We start from the raw sequence: 17687 nt of genomic DNA, 5'->3' as shown, positions 1-17687 counted from the left end.
AGCTGCAATAAACATGGAAAAATATAGTGATTTTTGTGTCTTTTATTATTTGATGAAAACAATCGAAATATTCATTGGAGGTTCATTGGTAGTCACTACTGAATAAAGTGTAAAGATTCAAAAGATTGTCCTCTGGCAATGATAAATTCAAACAGATGTGCTTAACCTGCAGACACTCCTCCAGGGTGAAATTCAAAGAAAATGTAAAAAACAAAAATAATAATAATGTTAAGGGCACCTTCAAAATAAATAGCCTAAATCTGACATAATTTACTCACGCTCATGTTTTTCCAAACTGGTGTGAATTAATTTCTTCTGTGGAAATTTTTCTTCTGTAAAACTTTGGGACAGTATTTTTGTGCTTGAAGAGCCGTATGCAAATACATTTGAAAACTGAATACATCTAACTTAACTCTAATGATTGATAGTAACAGATATGCTGCCAATTTAATATAAATAAATATTTTACAGAAAATAGATGATCGTTTCTTTTGGCTTTTGTACAATGACCTGAAAGCCAATTAATGCTCACTCAGTTATTTACGTGAAAATATATTTTCACTATTATATTTGAAGTAAAAAGGATACAATTACAAGGATATCATCATATTTGGAAGTCCTTGGCATCAAGAGTCTTCGCATCAAATCGCGCTGTAGTTTTCTGACACTTGTCGGCCACCGTAGAGCAGAAACACGCGTTTAATGTAGTATGATTAACTTCAGCTTACTCGGACTGAAAATATAAATTCAAACCGTAAGGGACCGATGCTTTTGCCATTAAGGTAAATATATACATTAACATTGAGCACTGATAGTTAAGTGAGCTGAATTTTAGCGTTTAGCACAGCATGTTTATCTTTGCAGTGTAAGTGCTGAATCAGGGAAGCAGCTGTCAGATTGAGACAAACATGGACATTGCTTTGGTTTTTATCGTCAGTCCCGATACGGAATGTTTAGTGTAATGAGTAAAGCTCACATTTTTGTTCTTCCGTGTGTAAAACTCTCTCACCCTATTTAGCCGTCATGGTGTGCCACCCTTCGTGAGTTTAGGAGATAGCGGTGGTTTATTTTGTCGACTGAATTATGGCTTCACCGGAGCAGCGGTGTGTGTTCTCGCTGTGTGCGGATGAGACCGTGACCGCTGGGCTGAGATTGGTGTCTGGACTGCTGGGTCATCCCGAACCTCCCCAGCCCTCTGCTACTGCGTCCGGTGAGGGTAAGAGAGTCCGACTGACTGCTTTAATGAGAGCACACACGGCTGCTGATCAGGTCTTATTAATACCACACTCTTCATTACACGTACAGATGTTGGCTCAAGGAAGACTGCGTCCGCCGGCGAGGTGTCAGATAGGATGTTCTGCTCGGCCTGTCAGTGTCCTTTTGAGAGTCGAGAGGAGCAGGTACTGTAGGGTCAATCCTGACGAGTAATTCATTACAGTGCTGATACGATCAATTTAAGTGTGAGTTTGTAGTAGAACCTTTAATCCTAAGTGTTAAAGGTCTGCAATTCATTTAGTTTCTTGTAAAAACTAATAATGCCTGACAGCTTCTTCAGCAGCCTTGGTCCATTTTCCCCCATTAATTTTTCTAATAACATTTTTTTTTAGTGTTTGTTAAAGAGTTATAAGCCATGATCCAAACCAACCAACCAGCTATGAGGTGAATCACATTATACAAACTTTGATTTGAAGCAAGAAGGTATTTGAAAATAAGATAAAAATAAGGTATGCACACTGATAGCTTCAACAAAGGATATCCTCCTGGGACCCAGGCATAGACTTTTGCCCTCTGTAGAGGACATTATATTTTAGTGAATTTCTCTGAGACTATACATGCCACAGTTGCCAATAAAGTGACTTTAAATATGACTAATATTGACAGAATGATCTAATTTAGCACTGCTATGGAAATATAATAATATTTTGTAATTATCATTTAAATCTGACAAATTTTCAAATTGTTTCTCGTAAATAAACATTTCAGGAAAAAAAAAGTTATGGGGTTTCAAATCGAAATATGACTTTTTGTTCCGAAACGGGGCATATTTGTCATACATGTCTTTTGTAGAGGACACCAGGACAAACAGCATGTTAATCAGGCATTTTGGGGAGACACAACAAGTCAATAGGGAAAGAAATTATAGATCAATATTCCTATGAAATATGAGGTATTCTTATGAAAATGTTGCCAAGTTATTATTCCTATTATTACACTTAATTTTCATTATGGTTTGCCCCAAGAACACCAATGGGAAACCAATTTATGGATATTTTATGCACATATTCCATAAAGTACAGTAGTATATCAAATCATTCTATGTTTCATAATATAGTTGAGAATCATCTTTTTGTTCAAAGTTGGGCTAAAAATAGCCTGAAACCTAAGAAATGATTGGTGAATGAAAAAATAAAACATTGTTTTTGCCTATACATGCCTTTTCATGTCTATTTTTTTTAAATAACGTCCTCTACAAAGGCCATCAAATAAAATAAAATAAAATATGAATAAAATATATTTTTTCCAAAAAAGTTTTTTTCTCCATTTGTTTCTTATGCTCCAACCAATGTAATGACATAAAAAAAATTCACAAAACACTTTTTTCTGGTTCTCAGGAGAATATACCATTAATTAACAATGTTGATGCTGCTCTTTTGCTTACAGGGTAACCAAAAAGCAACATAAAATACCATAAAAGTAGTCCAAACTACTACTGTGCTAGTCTTCTGAAGTCATGTCATAGCTTTGTATAGAGGGATAGAAAGACATTTAATGTGTATGTTAATGCAGCCCCAGTCTTTTATCAGATGGAGCACTACAAACTTGACTGGCACCGCTTCAACCTGAGACAACGAATGGAAGGAGGATCAGTGGTCACAGTGGAGGAGTTTGAGAAGAAGACTGGCACAGGTAGAGTCATGTATGCTCATATGACCTCACTGAGAAACTGTTTTATGTCACCCAGTTTGAATAAGTGTAATTTTTGCATAATCTTCCTGTCTGCCTTTCTGTTAACAGGCGATATTTCAAGCATTTCGGGTTCAGACTCAGACAGTGAGGATGGGGATCTTGGAGATGAAGTGGGCCCTGAAGAGACAGACAGTGCTCTGGACACAGATCAGTCCACACGTCGACTTTCTACCAAAGTAGTCTTTCAAAACATGCAGGGACAGTACCTGTCATTGTATCACTGTGTTCTGCAAAGCAAGAAAGTGAGTAAATCTATCCATCATTTCTCAGATTTGTTAGTCTGTGCCTAAATAAAAAGATCTTTGGATTTTTAATCATGGGGTTATATATTTTGAGATTTTTTTTTGCATTTATTGATTAGAGCTGTTGAGTAGAAACAGAAAGTGATAGGATAGAGGAAAACAGGATCATAATAGGAGCTTCTGCACATTATGACAAACACTTTATTACCAGTTTAATTTCAGTTTAGTCAAAATAGTGTTTATTTTCCACAGAAACATTAAATAATAGACATGAAAAAATAATAACTATTGCATTTTATAAAATAATGACCTTTCCGCATTTTGCTTTCTGATTGGTGGAAGCACATTTGTTGTAGCATCTCTCATACTAGATTATGTACTGGAGTGTCTCTGCAGTTCAAGATCAAATTGTGTTGTTTTGAAATACCTGAATTTTATTTTCTATAACGTGCTGCAGGGAATTATATTTTTGTAGGCCAACCCGGAGGTTAGCATCACCATGGTACCCTTGACAAAAACCCAATAGGATTTTTCCGTTGTCATTTGGATTATTGCAGAAAATAAGCTCTGTGACTAACAGAGGTTTATGATACGTTTTGTTCATCAAGATAATCTTCACTAATGAGCACAGCTTTTTAAATTTGAAGCCTGAATACAATCACTAGAGGTAAAAAGCTAAAATTATACAGTAAGTTAGGCTATAAATCAACTACGCCATATCACATGACACTTTAACGTCACCATCACTAAGCTTCTGACAACTCATTCAGTCAAGTTTGAGTGAGAATAGAGAGTGTGAGGTTAAACAAGGCTGTGAAAGCGGACTAGTTAGTAGATGAGTTTTCCTGTTTGGTGTGGTATTTGTGACATTTAATGCCCCATTAGTCCTATTTAGCCACTTGTTAGCAACCACCTTTTTTCAAAACGAGCAAAAATCACAACTGAGTGTCGTAGATTAAAACGTGAAAATATCTTGAGCTTGTGTTAAGCACGCAGACCTTATTTAAGTCATTTAACCAAAAACCCAGTCAAAAGACCCATTGACTTTAGGACAATAGAACCAGAAGTTCAGAAATGCTAACTCATTTCCAAGTTTTAGGAGTCATTCCTGCAGCACTCTATTCTTTCAGTCTCATCTAATTCTGTTGTCATACTCAGGACAATGAGGAAGACTTGGTTTCCTCTTTACTGAAAATATCAAACAACACTATTTGGGTAATTCTGATGACTGGTGGTGGACACTTTGCTGGAGCAGTTATTAAGGGGTCAGTGAAAAGTTCAGATGTTTGTCTATAACCACAAATATTCCAGAGTTATTTAAATGCTATTCCCTAATTGATTTGTCTAACACATAGAAAAGAAATTCTGCAGCATAAGACGTTCCATCGGTACACGGTGAGAGCGAAGCGAGGGACCGCACAGGGACTGAGGGACGCTCAGAACCACAGCCACAGGCCTAAATCAGCAGGGGCGGCCCTCAGACGTTACAATGAGGCAGCGCTGCTCAAGGTACGTTCCTCCAAATCAATTCTGAATTTCAACCCTTTGCTATATATAAAAACTTGAATAACACTGACTTTCTAAATTCACAAGTCTGGAATTGTTTTTGATGTATACGTCCTTTTTTAACCAGGATATTCACGATCTTCTAGAAAGCTGGGCTGAGTATTTGAAGGAGGCAAGTGCCATCTTCCTTCGAGCACCAAGTTACAATAAGACCATATTTTTTGGTCTTATTGGTCACGGAGCACCACTGGACAACAAAGATCAGAGAGTCCGTGTACTTCCTTTCGCCACACGTAGAGCAACATTTAGTGAAATACAGAGAGTCTTTGATCTTCTCTCAACTGTACATGTTTATCGTAAGTTGAGATTTGCTACCATGTAATATATATATATTTTACAATATTTTAATTTTTCCTTTAATATGAATGTCTTATATATTCCAGAAAAGGACACTGAAATCTCCAGTATTTTCAGTTCTTCGAGAAGAGTGTGGAAGAAGAAAACTCCTAAACCTGTTAGTCTTCCAGTCCCAAACACCAATGGTGCGTCTGAACCACTGATCTATAATAGAAAACTGGATTGCTCATGATGACATAAAAGTGAAGCCACTGCGCTGCCGAATTTATGTTCCCTAATAGTCCCATACATTCTATTGTACAGTTGTTCACTGTTTATATAATTATGTTGTTAACAATAATTTCATTAACTGCATGCATTTTGAAGCAGTGAAAGACTGAAACATTGATTAAATTAATAATTAATTGAACATGCATTGTGGCAAGCCAATGTTGGAAGGAGGAACCCTGGACCAAAGGAGCAGGCCCTGGCTAGGAAAAGTCATCAATTATGAGCACTTCCAACTGCTCACCCTCCAGACATGGAACCACCCACAGCTGTAGCCAGTGATGGCCATCATAAAGCTAGGATCTCTGCTTCAGTCAGGGGTGGGTGGCCCCAGGACGAGATACTGAAAATCTGTTCATGTTTAATATTTCCTGCATATGTACATTATGTACATAAAGAAATATATTTAGTCTTGGATCAGTTACCTGTGTCGGCAGTGTGCAGCTGACACACCCACCTAAACTATTTCAATACATCACTTATCCTGCACAAAAAGACTATAAACATTGCAGATAACATCTGAAGTAACAATTAATTTACAAACACATATCCTAAAAACAATCCTGTGTGACTGATAGGCTTCAGATCAGGTGGTTTTAGCTGTCAGTCAATGATGCTCTCCGCCAGTAGGGAATAGTAAGATGACGGCTCGAACACTTCCGGTGGCTTCACCGCCAAACGGCAGTTTAGAACACAATGAGCAATCCAGTCATTACATAGATCAGTGGTCTGAACCCTGACTGTGTCTGAACCCGGATGCTGTTTCAGAAAATGTACTTATTTAAAGGCTGTTTTGTGGTCAGTGCCTGCAGAGGGAGAAGAGGTTAAAGAAGAAAGTTCACGGGAGGAAGACACAGGAACGTTAGAGATGGTGGAGGTGACACTGGGAACTCTGGACCTCAGAGAACATGAGGTCCAGCTTAATAAGAAGAGAAGAAGGAAAAGGAAAGAGAAGAGAGAAGGTAAAGACCTTTGCAGAACAAAAGGAAAATGCTTTTAGTAAAGATGGAGAAGTTTAGTAAAATATGTCGTTTTTTTTCTTGCGTCTTCAGACTCAAGCAACCGTGAAATAACTAAGGAAGAGGCAAATTATGAAATACTGGAAGAAGGTGAACTGGAATGTGAAGATGATGACTCTAAAGAGATGCAGGGAAAGTCAAAGAGCAGGAGGAAACCCAAAGGCAAAAAACGTCAGCTAGAAGAAGGTAAAACACTGATATTGGAGCCAACAGTCAACTCACAGTTCGCCGGTAATAAAATGTTTCTCAGCAGCAAATCAGCGTATTAGATTTAATTATGAAGTATCATGTGACACTGAAGACTGGAGAAATGGTGGCTGAAAATTCAGCTTTACCATTACAGGAATAAGTTACATTTTAAAATATATTCAAATAGAAAACAGTTATTATAAAATTTAATTTTTTATACTTCTATCTCTTTTTAGAAGAAGTGGATGAGTCTTGGGAATATAGTTTGAGGGACGCTCTCTACACCGCCTGTAAAACGGGGGACATCCAATCATTACGCACCCTCCTGCAACTACCAGAGGACCAGGGAGAGGAAAAAGGCAAAGGAGAGAGAAACGCCAAAGAGAATCCTATCTCAAGGGTTTCATGTCTTCTCAACAAGCCCATAGACTCAGCAGGCTTTACTTTACTGCATGTGGCATCAGCAGCTGGACAGAGTTCAGTCATCAGACTGTTAATGGATGAAGGGAGTGATCCAGCTAACAAGTGAGCACATACAGAATCATTGCAATAATCAATTAGCAGAAATAAAAATGTACTGCATGGATAAGCTTTCATGTGGCCAAGATGGATTGTTCAATTCTAAATAGTGGCCAATGTCTTTTTCAGGGATAAGGAAGGACAGACTCCATATGGAGTTGCTCCGGAAAAAGATACCCGCAACACATTCAGAAAATACATGGCCGAACACCCTCAGAAGTATGACTACACTAAAGCACAGGTAAACAAATCTGTCTTATGATGACTAGCAACACAACAATTAGTAACAAAACCTTCATATGCATGGCAAAACAACAACAAAAAAAAACAGTGAAAGTCAGAGACATGATTCTATTTTTCACTTTAAAACAAATTATTTTTTAATGCACATTAAAAACATTTGTCAAATATATTTGCTAAAAGAGATGAAGATAAAAAGGTTTAATGTGTCATTTTATCATTTTTGTTAATTATTATTTCTTTTGACTAGTCAGTGGTTTCAGACCTGCATTAAATACAAAGGTTTAATAATTTGTTTAATAAATGTTTTTAATTAATTTCATCATGCTACTATTTTATATCATAACATTTTTTTAATATTTCAAAATACTTTTTTTCAGGTTTAAACAAATTGTTTTCTGAAAACCCTTTGTATGTACAGCTGCCTTGTCTTTGCAACCCAAAGTAATAAATGTGTCACTTGCAGCTGTATTCTCTTTGCTTTAATGTGTTTAAGGTGCCTGGACCACTGACTGAAGAAATTGAGTCCAAAAAGGCAGAGAAGAAAAAAGCCCAAAAAGCAGCACGGAAACAGAGAGAGAAAGAGCAAAAAGAAGAGAAACTCAAGAAACAGCAAGAAGAGGAGGAAAAGAGGAGGTTCATAGCTCTTGGTGACAGAGAGAAGGTGACTACGTAATTTCTTCCTCTTACTGTAGTTCTTACGTGGAAGAGCTCTTGTGATTGGCTGATTATGTCATATTTCTGATGTCACACAGCGAGCTCTGGCTGCAGAGAGGAGATTGGCTGAACATATGGCCACAACTGGAGTAACACTCACCACCATTAGGTATTACCTTTTATTATGTAATAATATCTCTATGGAGAAATATCTGTCCTTTATGTAAGTCATGTTTAAAGGAATAGTTCATCCAAAAATAAGTTTTGTAATCATTACCATAAAAATCTTTTTAAAGGAGATGCTTTCAGTGTGGAGAGTCGTTACTGGGAAAGATTCCTTTTGAATATCTGGACTACTCTTTCTGTACGCCTCGCTGTGTCCAAGCCCACCGCAAAGCCAATGCTGCCGCCCGACCCTGACCTCTCACATCCTGCCACACTGTGTTAGAGGAGGGGAAGGTGTACTGCCATATTGTGGACATATTTCATCTCGCATGATCTGGGAGTTGACTGGATTTGACAATAAACATATCATGGATTTCACAGTTGTCTTTGGAAATAACAAGACTATGAAAGATTACCTAGAATAGGAGAAGCGAATGATTAATAAATCATGAATGATTTACAGAAATCTTGAATTTCTCTAACAGTTTAACTCTGGTATTGTTTTACTTTTCAACTCAGGACACAGACCAACCACTATGATTCAAAAAAGGTTCTATATCTTCATCTATACTTGAAATGATATAATAGATCATTAAAAATCATAGCTAATTCAGAACTGTAAAGTAAAACCATGGTGCGTTTTATGTTTGAAAATGTAAAACTATGAGAAATTTGCAAACGTTTGGTTAAAATGATGTTAAAGTTTATTCTTCCACTGCAGCAGTTTTAGGTTGTACAAATTTATACGATTCTTTTGGTGTATTATTGTTTCCAAACTAGCATGATTAATGATAAAGAACAAAAGGTATATGGTTGACAGCACAGAATGCTACAGTCACTTAAATTAAGTGAAGGAACATGGTTTTATATATATATATATATATATATATATATATTATTCATTTATTTCTCCTTTATTTCTGAGTGGCTAGAATGTTTTTATTTTATTCCAAATATTTTACATCATGCCTGCCCCACAAAAACATTGGATAATTATGAGACTTAAATGAGATTTAAATAATCTTCTTTTGAATCAGAGAAACTTTAATGCGCATCAAGGTCTTGACTTCTTAGATCTGCCAGTACTAAAATTAACTTCAGCGCCTTGGTGTGGAAAAATGTTAGCATTTTTACCATTTCTTAAGAAATAAACTGACCAGTAAATTGGGTAAATGTGGCAAAAATGACAGTGTATTATTATGCATTATGGTGGCTACTTTAGTGTATTTCTTTGTAATACTTGAGCAGAGTATTGAGAAAAGATTTGAGCAGAGATGATGGAGCTGTGCAGATACTGGTTGTTTGCAGAACAGCAAGAGGCCTTTCACTGGCACTGTTAGAGTATATGATCATGTCTTCTGTCCAGTGCTGTACAGCTGAGGCTGGTCCATAAACAGGATTCTTCTGTGCGACGGAGCTCTTTCCAGCTCTAGCACTGTGATGTTGTTTGGCTGAGTGGCACTAATAAAAGGTCTGGGGACATACAGCGTCTGTTGTGGGCCCCTCTGGGGCCAATACCTTCCCAGGTTCACCCCATTTACCCACACCTGACCCTAAAAGAAAAACAGAATTACACAAAACTGGCATGTAGTTACTCAAGTCTCAAACAATAACAAATACTAGATATTCTTCATGATACAAAAAATGCGCCTCACCTTAGTCCATCCATTGAGTTTTACAAAAGTGTCCCATGCGAGGCCTGTAGGCTTCAAAGTTCCTGAGTAGATCATTGGTCCATCTCCTGCTTCCATCCCTGACCCTGAGTGAGCTGCCTGCAGCCAGCCATTAGCTACTGCGGTGTCAATGTCCAGTGGGTAGATTGACCAATCGGTAAGCACGTCATTGCCCAAAATGAGGTTACCCAAGAGACCCTGAAAATAGGTTTTAAATTCTTTATTCATTAATGGAATTTTCTCAGATGGTTTAAGGAATATTAGCAAATCTTTAACAATGACATATGTAGTGTAACTTGCCTTATTATCATTGATATAACTTCCAAAATGAACCCTTCCCATGTTCTCCACGAGTATGTCCAACTGATCCCCTTGTTGTCCCGTAACGTTCATCACCAGTGCAGTGTCCCTCTCCATAAGCCCCTGGTACACCTGCTCAGACAAGTTTCAATCTAAACAGTCTTTTCTGGCAAACATCTGTCATCAAACAAAACCATAGTTAATATGAGAGTTAAATATAGGCCCTAAATAAACCGTTAAACATGAATATAACAAGTAAACATAATCTCTTCATTTGATCATGTAAACTGAAGTGATCAGCAGTTTGGGTTTTGTGAATAACAGAAGATCATTTTAATTTGGTCTTGAGGGTGCACTCAGTATCTGTGTTCTGATTGACAGGGTCCCTATGCAGTGTTCACTGCTCTGCTCACTGAGCACAGGATATCAGTTGAAGTGCACTTGACAATGCGCTGAGGCATGACGATTAGTTTGAGGTATGATGACATGATATACTTTGTAAATAAATAGAATATAAATTACCATACTTTCATTTAATATACTGTACTACCTATGTATAACACAGGATTATTATAGTTAACTAAAACTAAACCCATAAAAACATTTTCGTTACTTAAAATAAACGTTAATTTAAATAAAATAAATTATTAAAAAACATTTCAGCTAGTTGCCGAGGCAGCATTTCTCATTTTCATTTAGTTTAACTGGATGTACTCAAATAATTAAAAACTATATAGACTACATGTTAAAAACACACACAATAAAAATGACAATGACCAAAAACCAAAATAAAAAAATGTGTGAAGTCCACTTTGCAGGGCACTTATGGTCAACTGGAATGCACATAGTATTTTTTTGGTTTTGGTTTTGTTTCATTGGCTCATCTTCATCACATTGGTCTTTATGGACTTTATACTGACACTTACTATTCTGAATCCATCTCATGCTTGGATTCAGTTCCAGTGTTTTGCATGTGGTTGCTGGTGTGCAAAAACTGTGTTGGATGTATTTTGCACCAAGGGGGCTTGTCATATGATTTCAACATGGTTCTCCCATTGTTCCCACTTCATGTGAAATAAAGCTGATAAGTCTTCATGTGAGTGTACATCATTTTAAACATATATTTTCAAAATGATTATTCCTTTCTTCATATGTAAAATTGTTTACACTAGGACAAAAATAACGGAGTGCACCTTTAAGCTGCAAACAGTGGTTTTACACACCAGTGGTAATACACACTGTTATAGTGTCTGACTAACCATGGTGAGAACAAAACATTGTGTTAGCATGACCCAAACAAGTGGTCTGCTCACCCCATTCACAGAGACGTATGCACGATCATGGATGCCATTGAGGGGCGAGATGAGAGGGGTCGGCTCGGGAACATTCCGTGGCAGTGTCGTTCGGTAAAGCATGAAGCCATAGTACTGCACACAGTTGACATAACACAAGCTCAGACCCGCATTTACACTTAACCAAGACCAGCCTCCAAAGCCCAAACCATATATCCACATCTATAGCCATTTATGAGGAAATAAAACATTGGCCTTTATTGGCTGGCTAAACACAACAACATAAAACATTATTAATCATAATTACATTCTCAATGTAATGTTCATGGACTGTATTAAGTTCTTTTAAATATCATACCTGTTTAATCTCCTCAAACGTCAAAGGATATTGAGATTGTACTGGACCTTGAGGTGACAGCGTATCCAACAAGCTGCTAATGCTGCCAACCTATGAAAGAACATAGGGACAGAGTAAGATGGTTTGTATGGACAAGAAATCTTGCAAATGAATAAGGTTTTGCTATGTGAAACGTCCATACCTTCTGAAGTGTAACAAAGCCATAAGCGAACTTTGGGGTGGCTGGTGGCATGGGACCAACTGGAATATCACGAAACTGAAAACGAACACATATTATTATTATTTCAATAGAATGGATGTATGTTTTGTGATTCAAAAGGTGCTGGTTACAAATACTAGCTAGTATAGGTGAGCCTTATTGACAATTACTGTAAATGCAAATGAATGAAAGTTAGTTGACATGTAGTTGCAAAGTTGCTTATAGTGAGTAGAATGTCTAAAGTGGACTATCAAAATAAAGAGTAACTGTTTTTATCTTTTATTTATTAATGTCTTAAATTTTTAGCTGCTTCATCATTTTTTGCTGCTTCACTCCTACATTTGAATAACATACAAGAATCCTTTCTATAGTTGCAAAGTAATACACTACCATTCAAAAGTTTCAATAAAATTTGTTTTAGAATAAATGAATACTTCTATTCAGAAAGGATGCATTAAATTGATCAAAAGTGAAATTGAAGACATTTATAATGTTACAAAATATTTATATCTAAAAAGGCTGTTCTTTTGAACTTTCTATACAACAAAAAATCCTGAAAAATGTATCACAGTTTTCACAACAATATTAAGCAGCACCACTGTCTTCAACATTGATAATAATAAGAAATGTTTCATGAGCAGCAAATCAGCATATTAGAATGATTTCTGAAGGATCATATGACACTGAAGACTGGAGTTATGATGCTGAAAATTCAGCTTTGCGTCACAGGAATAAATTACATTTTAAAATACATTAAAATGGAAATCAGTGGACATAATATTTCACAACATTACTGTTTTTAGTGAAATTTTGATCAAATAAATGCATTCTTGGTGACCAAATAAGATGTCTTTCAAAAACATTTTAAAAAATGTATTGACCCCAAACTTCTGAACGTTAATATACACAGTCATACCCTCCAGCCCAACCAACTAATACTTCCCTGTAAACTGGATATTGTCATAAATGTATACATGTACATTCAGAGTTACTGTATGTATGCTCTTACATTCTTAATGACATCTCTGATGGCAAGCAGTTTGTCAGTGGGGTCTCCTGCCTCTGATAAAGGTGCATTGTAATCATAACTGGTCACCACAGACCGAAACCTGGTATCATGATCCGCTCCTATGAGTGATAACATTACATTCACACATTAAGATGACTGTATTAACAGATATTGTCAGTGATATGGGAACGGGTATACTGAGATAGCAGATTTACCATTCCAGTAGCCAAAGTTTGTTCCTCCCTCAAACATGTACCTGGGATTTGAAGAAAGCCCTTTGCATCAGAAGTGCAGCAAAGTTTTAATGTTAACTAGGTATTTTTAGTTTAAATAATCTAATGAATCAAATGGATTTATACTCATTATCCTATAGAAAGCATTACTTACATGTTCACACTGGCACCCATGGACAACATCTCTCCAAGCATTTTGCTCACTTTGACAGTGTCCACAGATGCATGTTTGTCACCCCAGTGATCCAACCAGCCTGTATAGAACTCAGAATTCACCTGAAATCATGACACATCAATTACTGCCAAATCCTACAGCTCGAGAAATAGAGACACAAACAATCAATACATGAATGCTCTCTCAAACATCTTACTTACCAATGGGCCTTTAGGCTCAAACCTTCTTTGTCGGATGAAGGCTGCAGTGATATTGGTGTCTGAAGGGGAAAAGAAGTTGCAGTGTCACTTGGACTTTGTGTGACTTTTCAGATGCAAGTTTGAGTATTTACTATATTTTTTAAAGCTACAAATTAGAAATTACAAATATTTAAAGAGAGGTAGAGGTCGACCCATATTTAAAAAAATCTGATACTAATACCGAACGATGTATAATTAAATTGTTGTATTTTTGCATATGCATACATGGTCTAAAATTTAGACACGGTACAATTTAGACACCACTGATTTCATTTTGACCTTACCTGTGCCGAAGTCTATAGTGGCGTATAGGCCCTCAAGTGTGCCACAGATCATCTCTTTATCCGTGTTCCCATCTGTAGTGAAGAGAATGACGTCCTCCCCCAGGAACAAACGGAACAGAGTGTGAAGATGCCGCATGTAGTTGTAATCACAGGCAAAGTAACTGCCATATTCATTTTCCACCTGATAAGAAAAAACATGCACAAAATATTCACACCTGAAGAGCCATATTTGTCTATACAATGTAAAGCACTGTTTACATATCAACACCATTCATGATTACTATGTACGGGCTCTACAAAACATGAGCGCCAGTCACTGTAATAAGTTCTTTGTTATTATTGCATAGTCAGAAAATATTATTTTACATTTGTCTCTGGGTGGAGCAGCATAGTGGTTAAATGTCTCAGCTGGTAACAAATCGATTGTAGTTTCTAACCCAGCTGCCAAAATTGTGTCCTTGAGAACGTCACACCAGGTTCATCCAAAGGAACTGACCCATTCATCTGAGGACGCTGCATTGGACAAATGTGTCTGGTAATGTTTGTATACTTACTTACTAAATGTTAGCATTATTTTGTACCTGCACACTGATAATATTTCCTCCATTCTGATAAAGCCACAGTCTCATCTTAGTGAGTAGCACACCAAACCAGTCACTTGCCGCTTTCAAATACTCTGAAATAGACAAACACTACCATTAAAGACAGATCTGGCCTATGTGAAGTCATGTCTCACACAGACGTAACATACCTGTGTCAGCTGAACGAAGGATAATGTTTGGCTTTTGAAGCAACCAGGCAGGCAAACCACCCTATCGGACAGATAAGAACCCACAATTTACAACTCACAAAATAACTATCACAAGGCTGTCTTTTGTGTTGTGACCAGAACTAATTCTTACTAGCATCATGAATCAAATTCTCGTTCATTCTCATTTTTTTTTAAATAAATACAAATACAATCTGTTATTACAATTATTTACTCATGTATTTTCAAAACCAGTATGATTTTCTTTCGTCTGAGGAATACAAAAGGAGATTTTTAACAGAATGTACATGCTGCTCTTTTCCATATAATGAAAAGTGAATGGTGACCAGGGTCTGTCAAGGTCCAAAAATGACCAAAAACATATGATTTATGCACTATTGACAAAGTTTTCTTAAGGCTGGAATACACTACATGACTTTTGCACATATCTTTGCCCCAATTTATAGTCTGGAGAACAGTCTGCAGATTTTTGGCAGCCAGAGTTTACATATTTCACAGTAAATATTGTCGTGTATGAAGGGCACAGACTTATAGCTTCAGACTATTCAGACTTTAGACGAAATCATCCAGTCATAGGACATAACGCGATTGATATTTTGAGCCAATTTTAGAACACATATTGGTTTCATTTTTCATGCATCTCCTAGCAATGAGGCACATTTTTCGGCATAAGTTCAGAATGACATGAAAGTCTGCTAGTGAGTGATCCTCAGTCATTTAGTATAGATACCCAGTTTTTCCAAGTCAACAAATATATGTCTACTGTTTTGAAACCTGTTCAAATTTTAAAACCTGTGTAGTGTATTCCAGCCTATAAACAATAAGGCAGATCAAGATTTTTTCATCAAAATTTATTTGTGAGATGGGCATACTGCGGGGTCGGAGAAGAGAAAGAATGCGGCGGATGAGCGCAGACAAGCAACAAAAATTACGTTTTACTAAAAATAACAATTTGTTTTTATTAAATCGTAGTCTACATATAAAAGGAATTCATACGCGAAATATATTTGACTCAAATAATTAACAGATTAACAAAACGAAAGAAAAGAAAAAAGACAATAATGTAAAATGTGCTGCTGAGTTTGGTTCAGTTTTGTGGCGCTGTGCTCTGCAAAAGTTCACGGAAAAGAAACCGAGATGACAAGCGCATCCTAAAATAAAAGTAAACACAATGCAGTTTCGAAGGATCTGTATGGCCAAAAATTACGGATTATTTTATGTTTCCGCTGTTCGATTGCGCCGGCGCCTCACACACACACATACAGCATTGCAAACATTGCAGCCATTCATTATCAGAATAAAATACAGTCAACCAAATATAGATTCACTTGTTAATTAAAATCATCCATACAATCCGTGTCGTTCAGCCTGAGCTCGGGCCAAGCACATACTTGTTCATGAGTGTGAAATTTTATTTTATTTTTTTCGGAAAGCGCCTTAAGTAGCCTACAAAAGCATGGTTTACATAGCCTATTAAATAGGCTAATAGTTTAGCATTCAAATACATCGCGAATATGGAAACATTTGGATTCGTGCAGAATGATAGAGGTAGGCTGCATGAGAACAAAGGCGTTTGCTTTCAGTTTCGCTTTAAATTAATTAGTTTTGGCTTGTTTAGCAACTTATAGGCTATTTTTCATTCTTGTTTTTTTCTGAATAGTTCAATTTAAAGGATTTGTTGTGGAGTGAGGAGAACTAAAATAGCCTATAGGCTGGCTATTGTGTTTAATGCTTGTTCATTAGGGCCTATAACATTCCGCTTTATTTACTGCTATTATTTCTGAATGTAGGTTAATTGCGGTTTGTGCTTGATAGTGAAAGTAACTCACAAGTAACTTAAAAGTAGTGTAACGCATTACAATTCAGAGACAGTAATATTGTAATGTAACTAATTACTTTTAAAAGGAAGTAATAAGTAATATATAATGTATTATATTTTGGAAGTAACTTGCCCAACACTGTTGTTGACACACTACAATATACAAAATGAAATGTCAATGTATTTAAATTGAAAGAAAAATATCCTCCTTTTTCTTACACCCCATGACGCTTTGCGCAAATTATGGGAGTAACTTCCATTAAGCTGTATACAATCAGCAAAAGGTTTGCTCTATAAACGCAAAAATAAGCACGTTCAAAAACTGGATACAATGAGGTGACATTATTCTACTCACCCTTCAACCATCAATCATTTATAAGGAAATGTAAAAGTGTAAAGCATTAACAAATTACTTTCAACATACATGGATAACCCCTAAAGCTCAACAATTACATTTAGTATCTGTATGAAAACAAACCTGGAAACGAAAGATCCTTTGTGCATTGCAGAGAATTGTTCATGAGATATCTCATAAATAAAATAGGTAGAGCAGATCACAAACACGCAGTACATGTTGTCGTTTTTCATACTGTTACAATGGAATACAAAAGAAAAAAAAAAGAATGCAGAGAAATCTCAGTACATGTAGGGCAAGGCAGGAAACTTCAGTTGAATGTGCATGACCTCTGAGCCCTCAGACGGCATTGCATACGAAGCCGTCATGCCGCATGTGATCAACTAGAGACAAAAAAAAGAGGAAAATCTGACCACGCCCCTCGCACTTATTTTTTTTTTTATCACATTAAAAGATATATCTTATATTGTAATACTACTAGTGCTGTCAAATTATTAATCACGATTAATCGCGATTAATTGCATCCAAAATAAAAGTTTTTGTTTACATAATATATGTGTGTATTGTGTATATTTATTATGTATATATAAATACACAAACATATATGTATATTTTTTTAATTATTTACATGTATATATATATATATATATATATATATATTCATATATAATTGACATTATATATAAATAATAATATTTTATATATAAAACATATTTTTCTCAAATATATACATGCATGTGTGTATTTATACATACATCATAAATATACACAGTACACACACATATATTATGTTAACAAAAACTTTTATTTTGGATGCGATTAATCGCGATTAATCGTTTGACAGCACTAATACA

General features: G+C 36.2%; 2 protein-coding genes across 5 annotated transcripts in view; one reads left to right on the top strand and one right to left on the bottom strand.

Annotated features, from left to right (window-relative positions):
• The first annotated feature begins 656 nt into the window (after positions 1–656).
• LOC107668378 (ankyrin repeat and zinc finger domain-containing protein 1-like) lies at positions 657–8563 on the top strand. Of its 3 annotated transcripts, none has more exons than XM_016460226.1 (16): positions 657–782; positions 1019–1216; positions 1306–1400; positions 2805–2907; positions 3016–3209; positions 4368–4474; positions 4565–4718; positions 4843–5071; positions 5159–5257; positions 6152–6301; positions 6392–6544; positions 6784–7072; positions 7196–7307; positions 7803–7970; positions 8062–8132; positions 8260–8563. In XM_016460226.1, the coding sequence occupies exons 2-16, from the start codon at positions 1084–1086 to the stop codon at positions 8381–8383; spliced, it is 2181 nt and encodes a 726-aa protein (XP_016315712.1). In that variant the 5' UTR covers positions 657–782; positions 1019–1083; the 3' UTR covers positions 8384–8563. The 3 variants fall into 3 exon arrangements, with proteins under 3 accessions (XP_016315712.1, XP_016315711.1, XP_016315710.1); XM_016460225.1 differs by having other exon boundaries at positions 658–782; positions 1051–1216; positions 6143–6301; XM_016460224.1 differs by having other exon boundaries at positions 658–782; positions 6143–6301.
• A 523-nt stretch (positions 8564–9086) lies between these two features.
• The window catches only part of LOC107668379 (beta-galactosidase-like), a 17448-nt gene continuing 8847 nt past the window's right edge, over positions 9087–17687 (bottom strand). For both annotated transcript variants that reach the window (XM_016460227.1, XM_016460228.1), the window contains exons 4-16: positions 14642–14702; positions 14472–14566; positions 13891–14071; positions 13568–13626; positions 13347–13468; positions 13175–13215; positions 12960–13078; positions 11933–12007; positions 11752–11841; positions 11415–11528; positions 10102–10233; positions 9784–9999; positions 9087–9681 (exon numbers count right to left, since the gene is read on the bottom strand). In XM_016460227.1, coding sequence (XP_016315713.1) covers positions 9478–9681; positions 9784–9999; positions 10102–10233; positions 11415–11528; positions 11752–11841; positions 11933–12007; positions 12960–13078; positions 13175–13215; positions 13347–13468; positions 13568–13626; positions 13891–14071; positions 14472–14566; positions 14642–14702 — 1509 coding nt within the window. In that variant the 3' untranslated portion in view covers positions 9087–9477. The remainder of the gene's footprint in view (positions 9682–9783; positions 10000–10101; positions 10234–11414; positions 11529–11751; positions 11842–11932; positions 12008–12959; positions 13079–13174; positions 13216–13346; positions 13469–13567; positions 13627–13890; positions 14072–14471; positions 14567–14641; positions 14703–17687) is intronic.

The sequence above is a fragment of the Sinocyclocheilus anshuiensis genome, unplaced genomic scaffold, assembly GCF_001515605.1.
Source record: "Sinocyclocheilus anshuiensis isolate Anshui unplaced genomic scaffold, SAMN03320099.WGS_v1.1 scaffold1237, whole genome shotgun sequence".
Lineage (NCBI taxonomy): Eukaryota > Metazoa > Chordata > Actinopteri > Cypriniformes > Cyprinidae > Sinocyclocheilus > Sinocyclocheilus anshuiensis.
The sequence above is the reverse complement of the archived record's forward strand: the minus strand, read 5'-3'. Positions and strand labels throughout refer to the sequence as shown.

Excerpts from the sequence above, each read along its gene's own strand:
- LOC107668378 (XM_016460225.1), top strand. The coding sequence starts at position 1,084 with ATGGCTTCACCGGAGCAGCGGTGTGTGTTCTCGCTGTGTGCGGATGAG. Across the intron at positions 2,908-3,015 it reads TGAGAAGAAGACTGGCACAG|GCGATATTTCAAGCATTTCG; the intron begins GTAGAGTCATGT and ends TTCTGTTAACAG. Across the intron at positions 6,302-6,391 it reads AAGGAAAGAGAAGAGAGAAG|ACTCAAGCAACCGTGAAATA; the intron begins GTAAAGACCTTT and ends TTGCGTCTTCAG.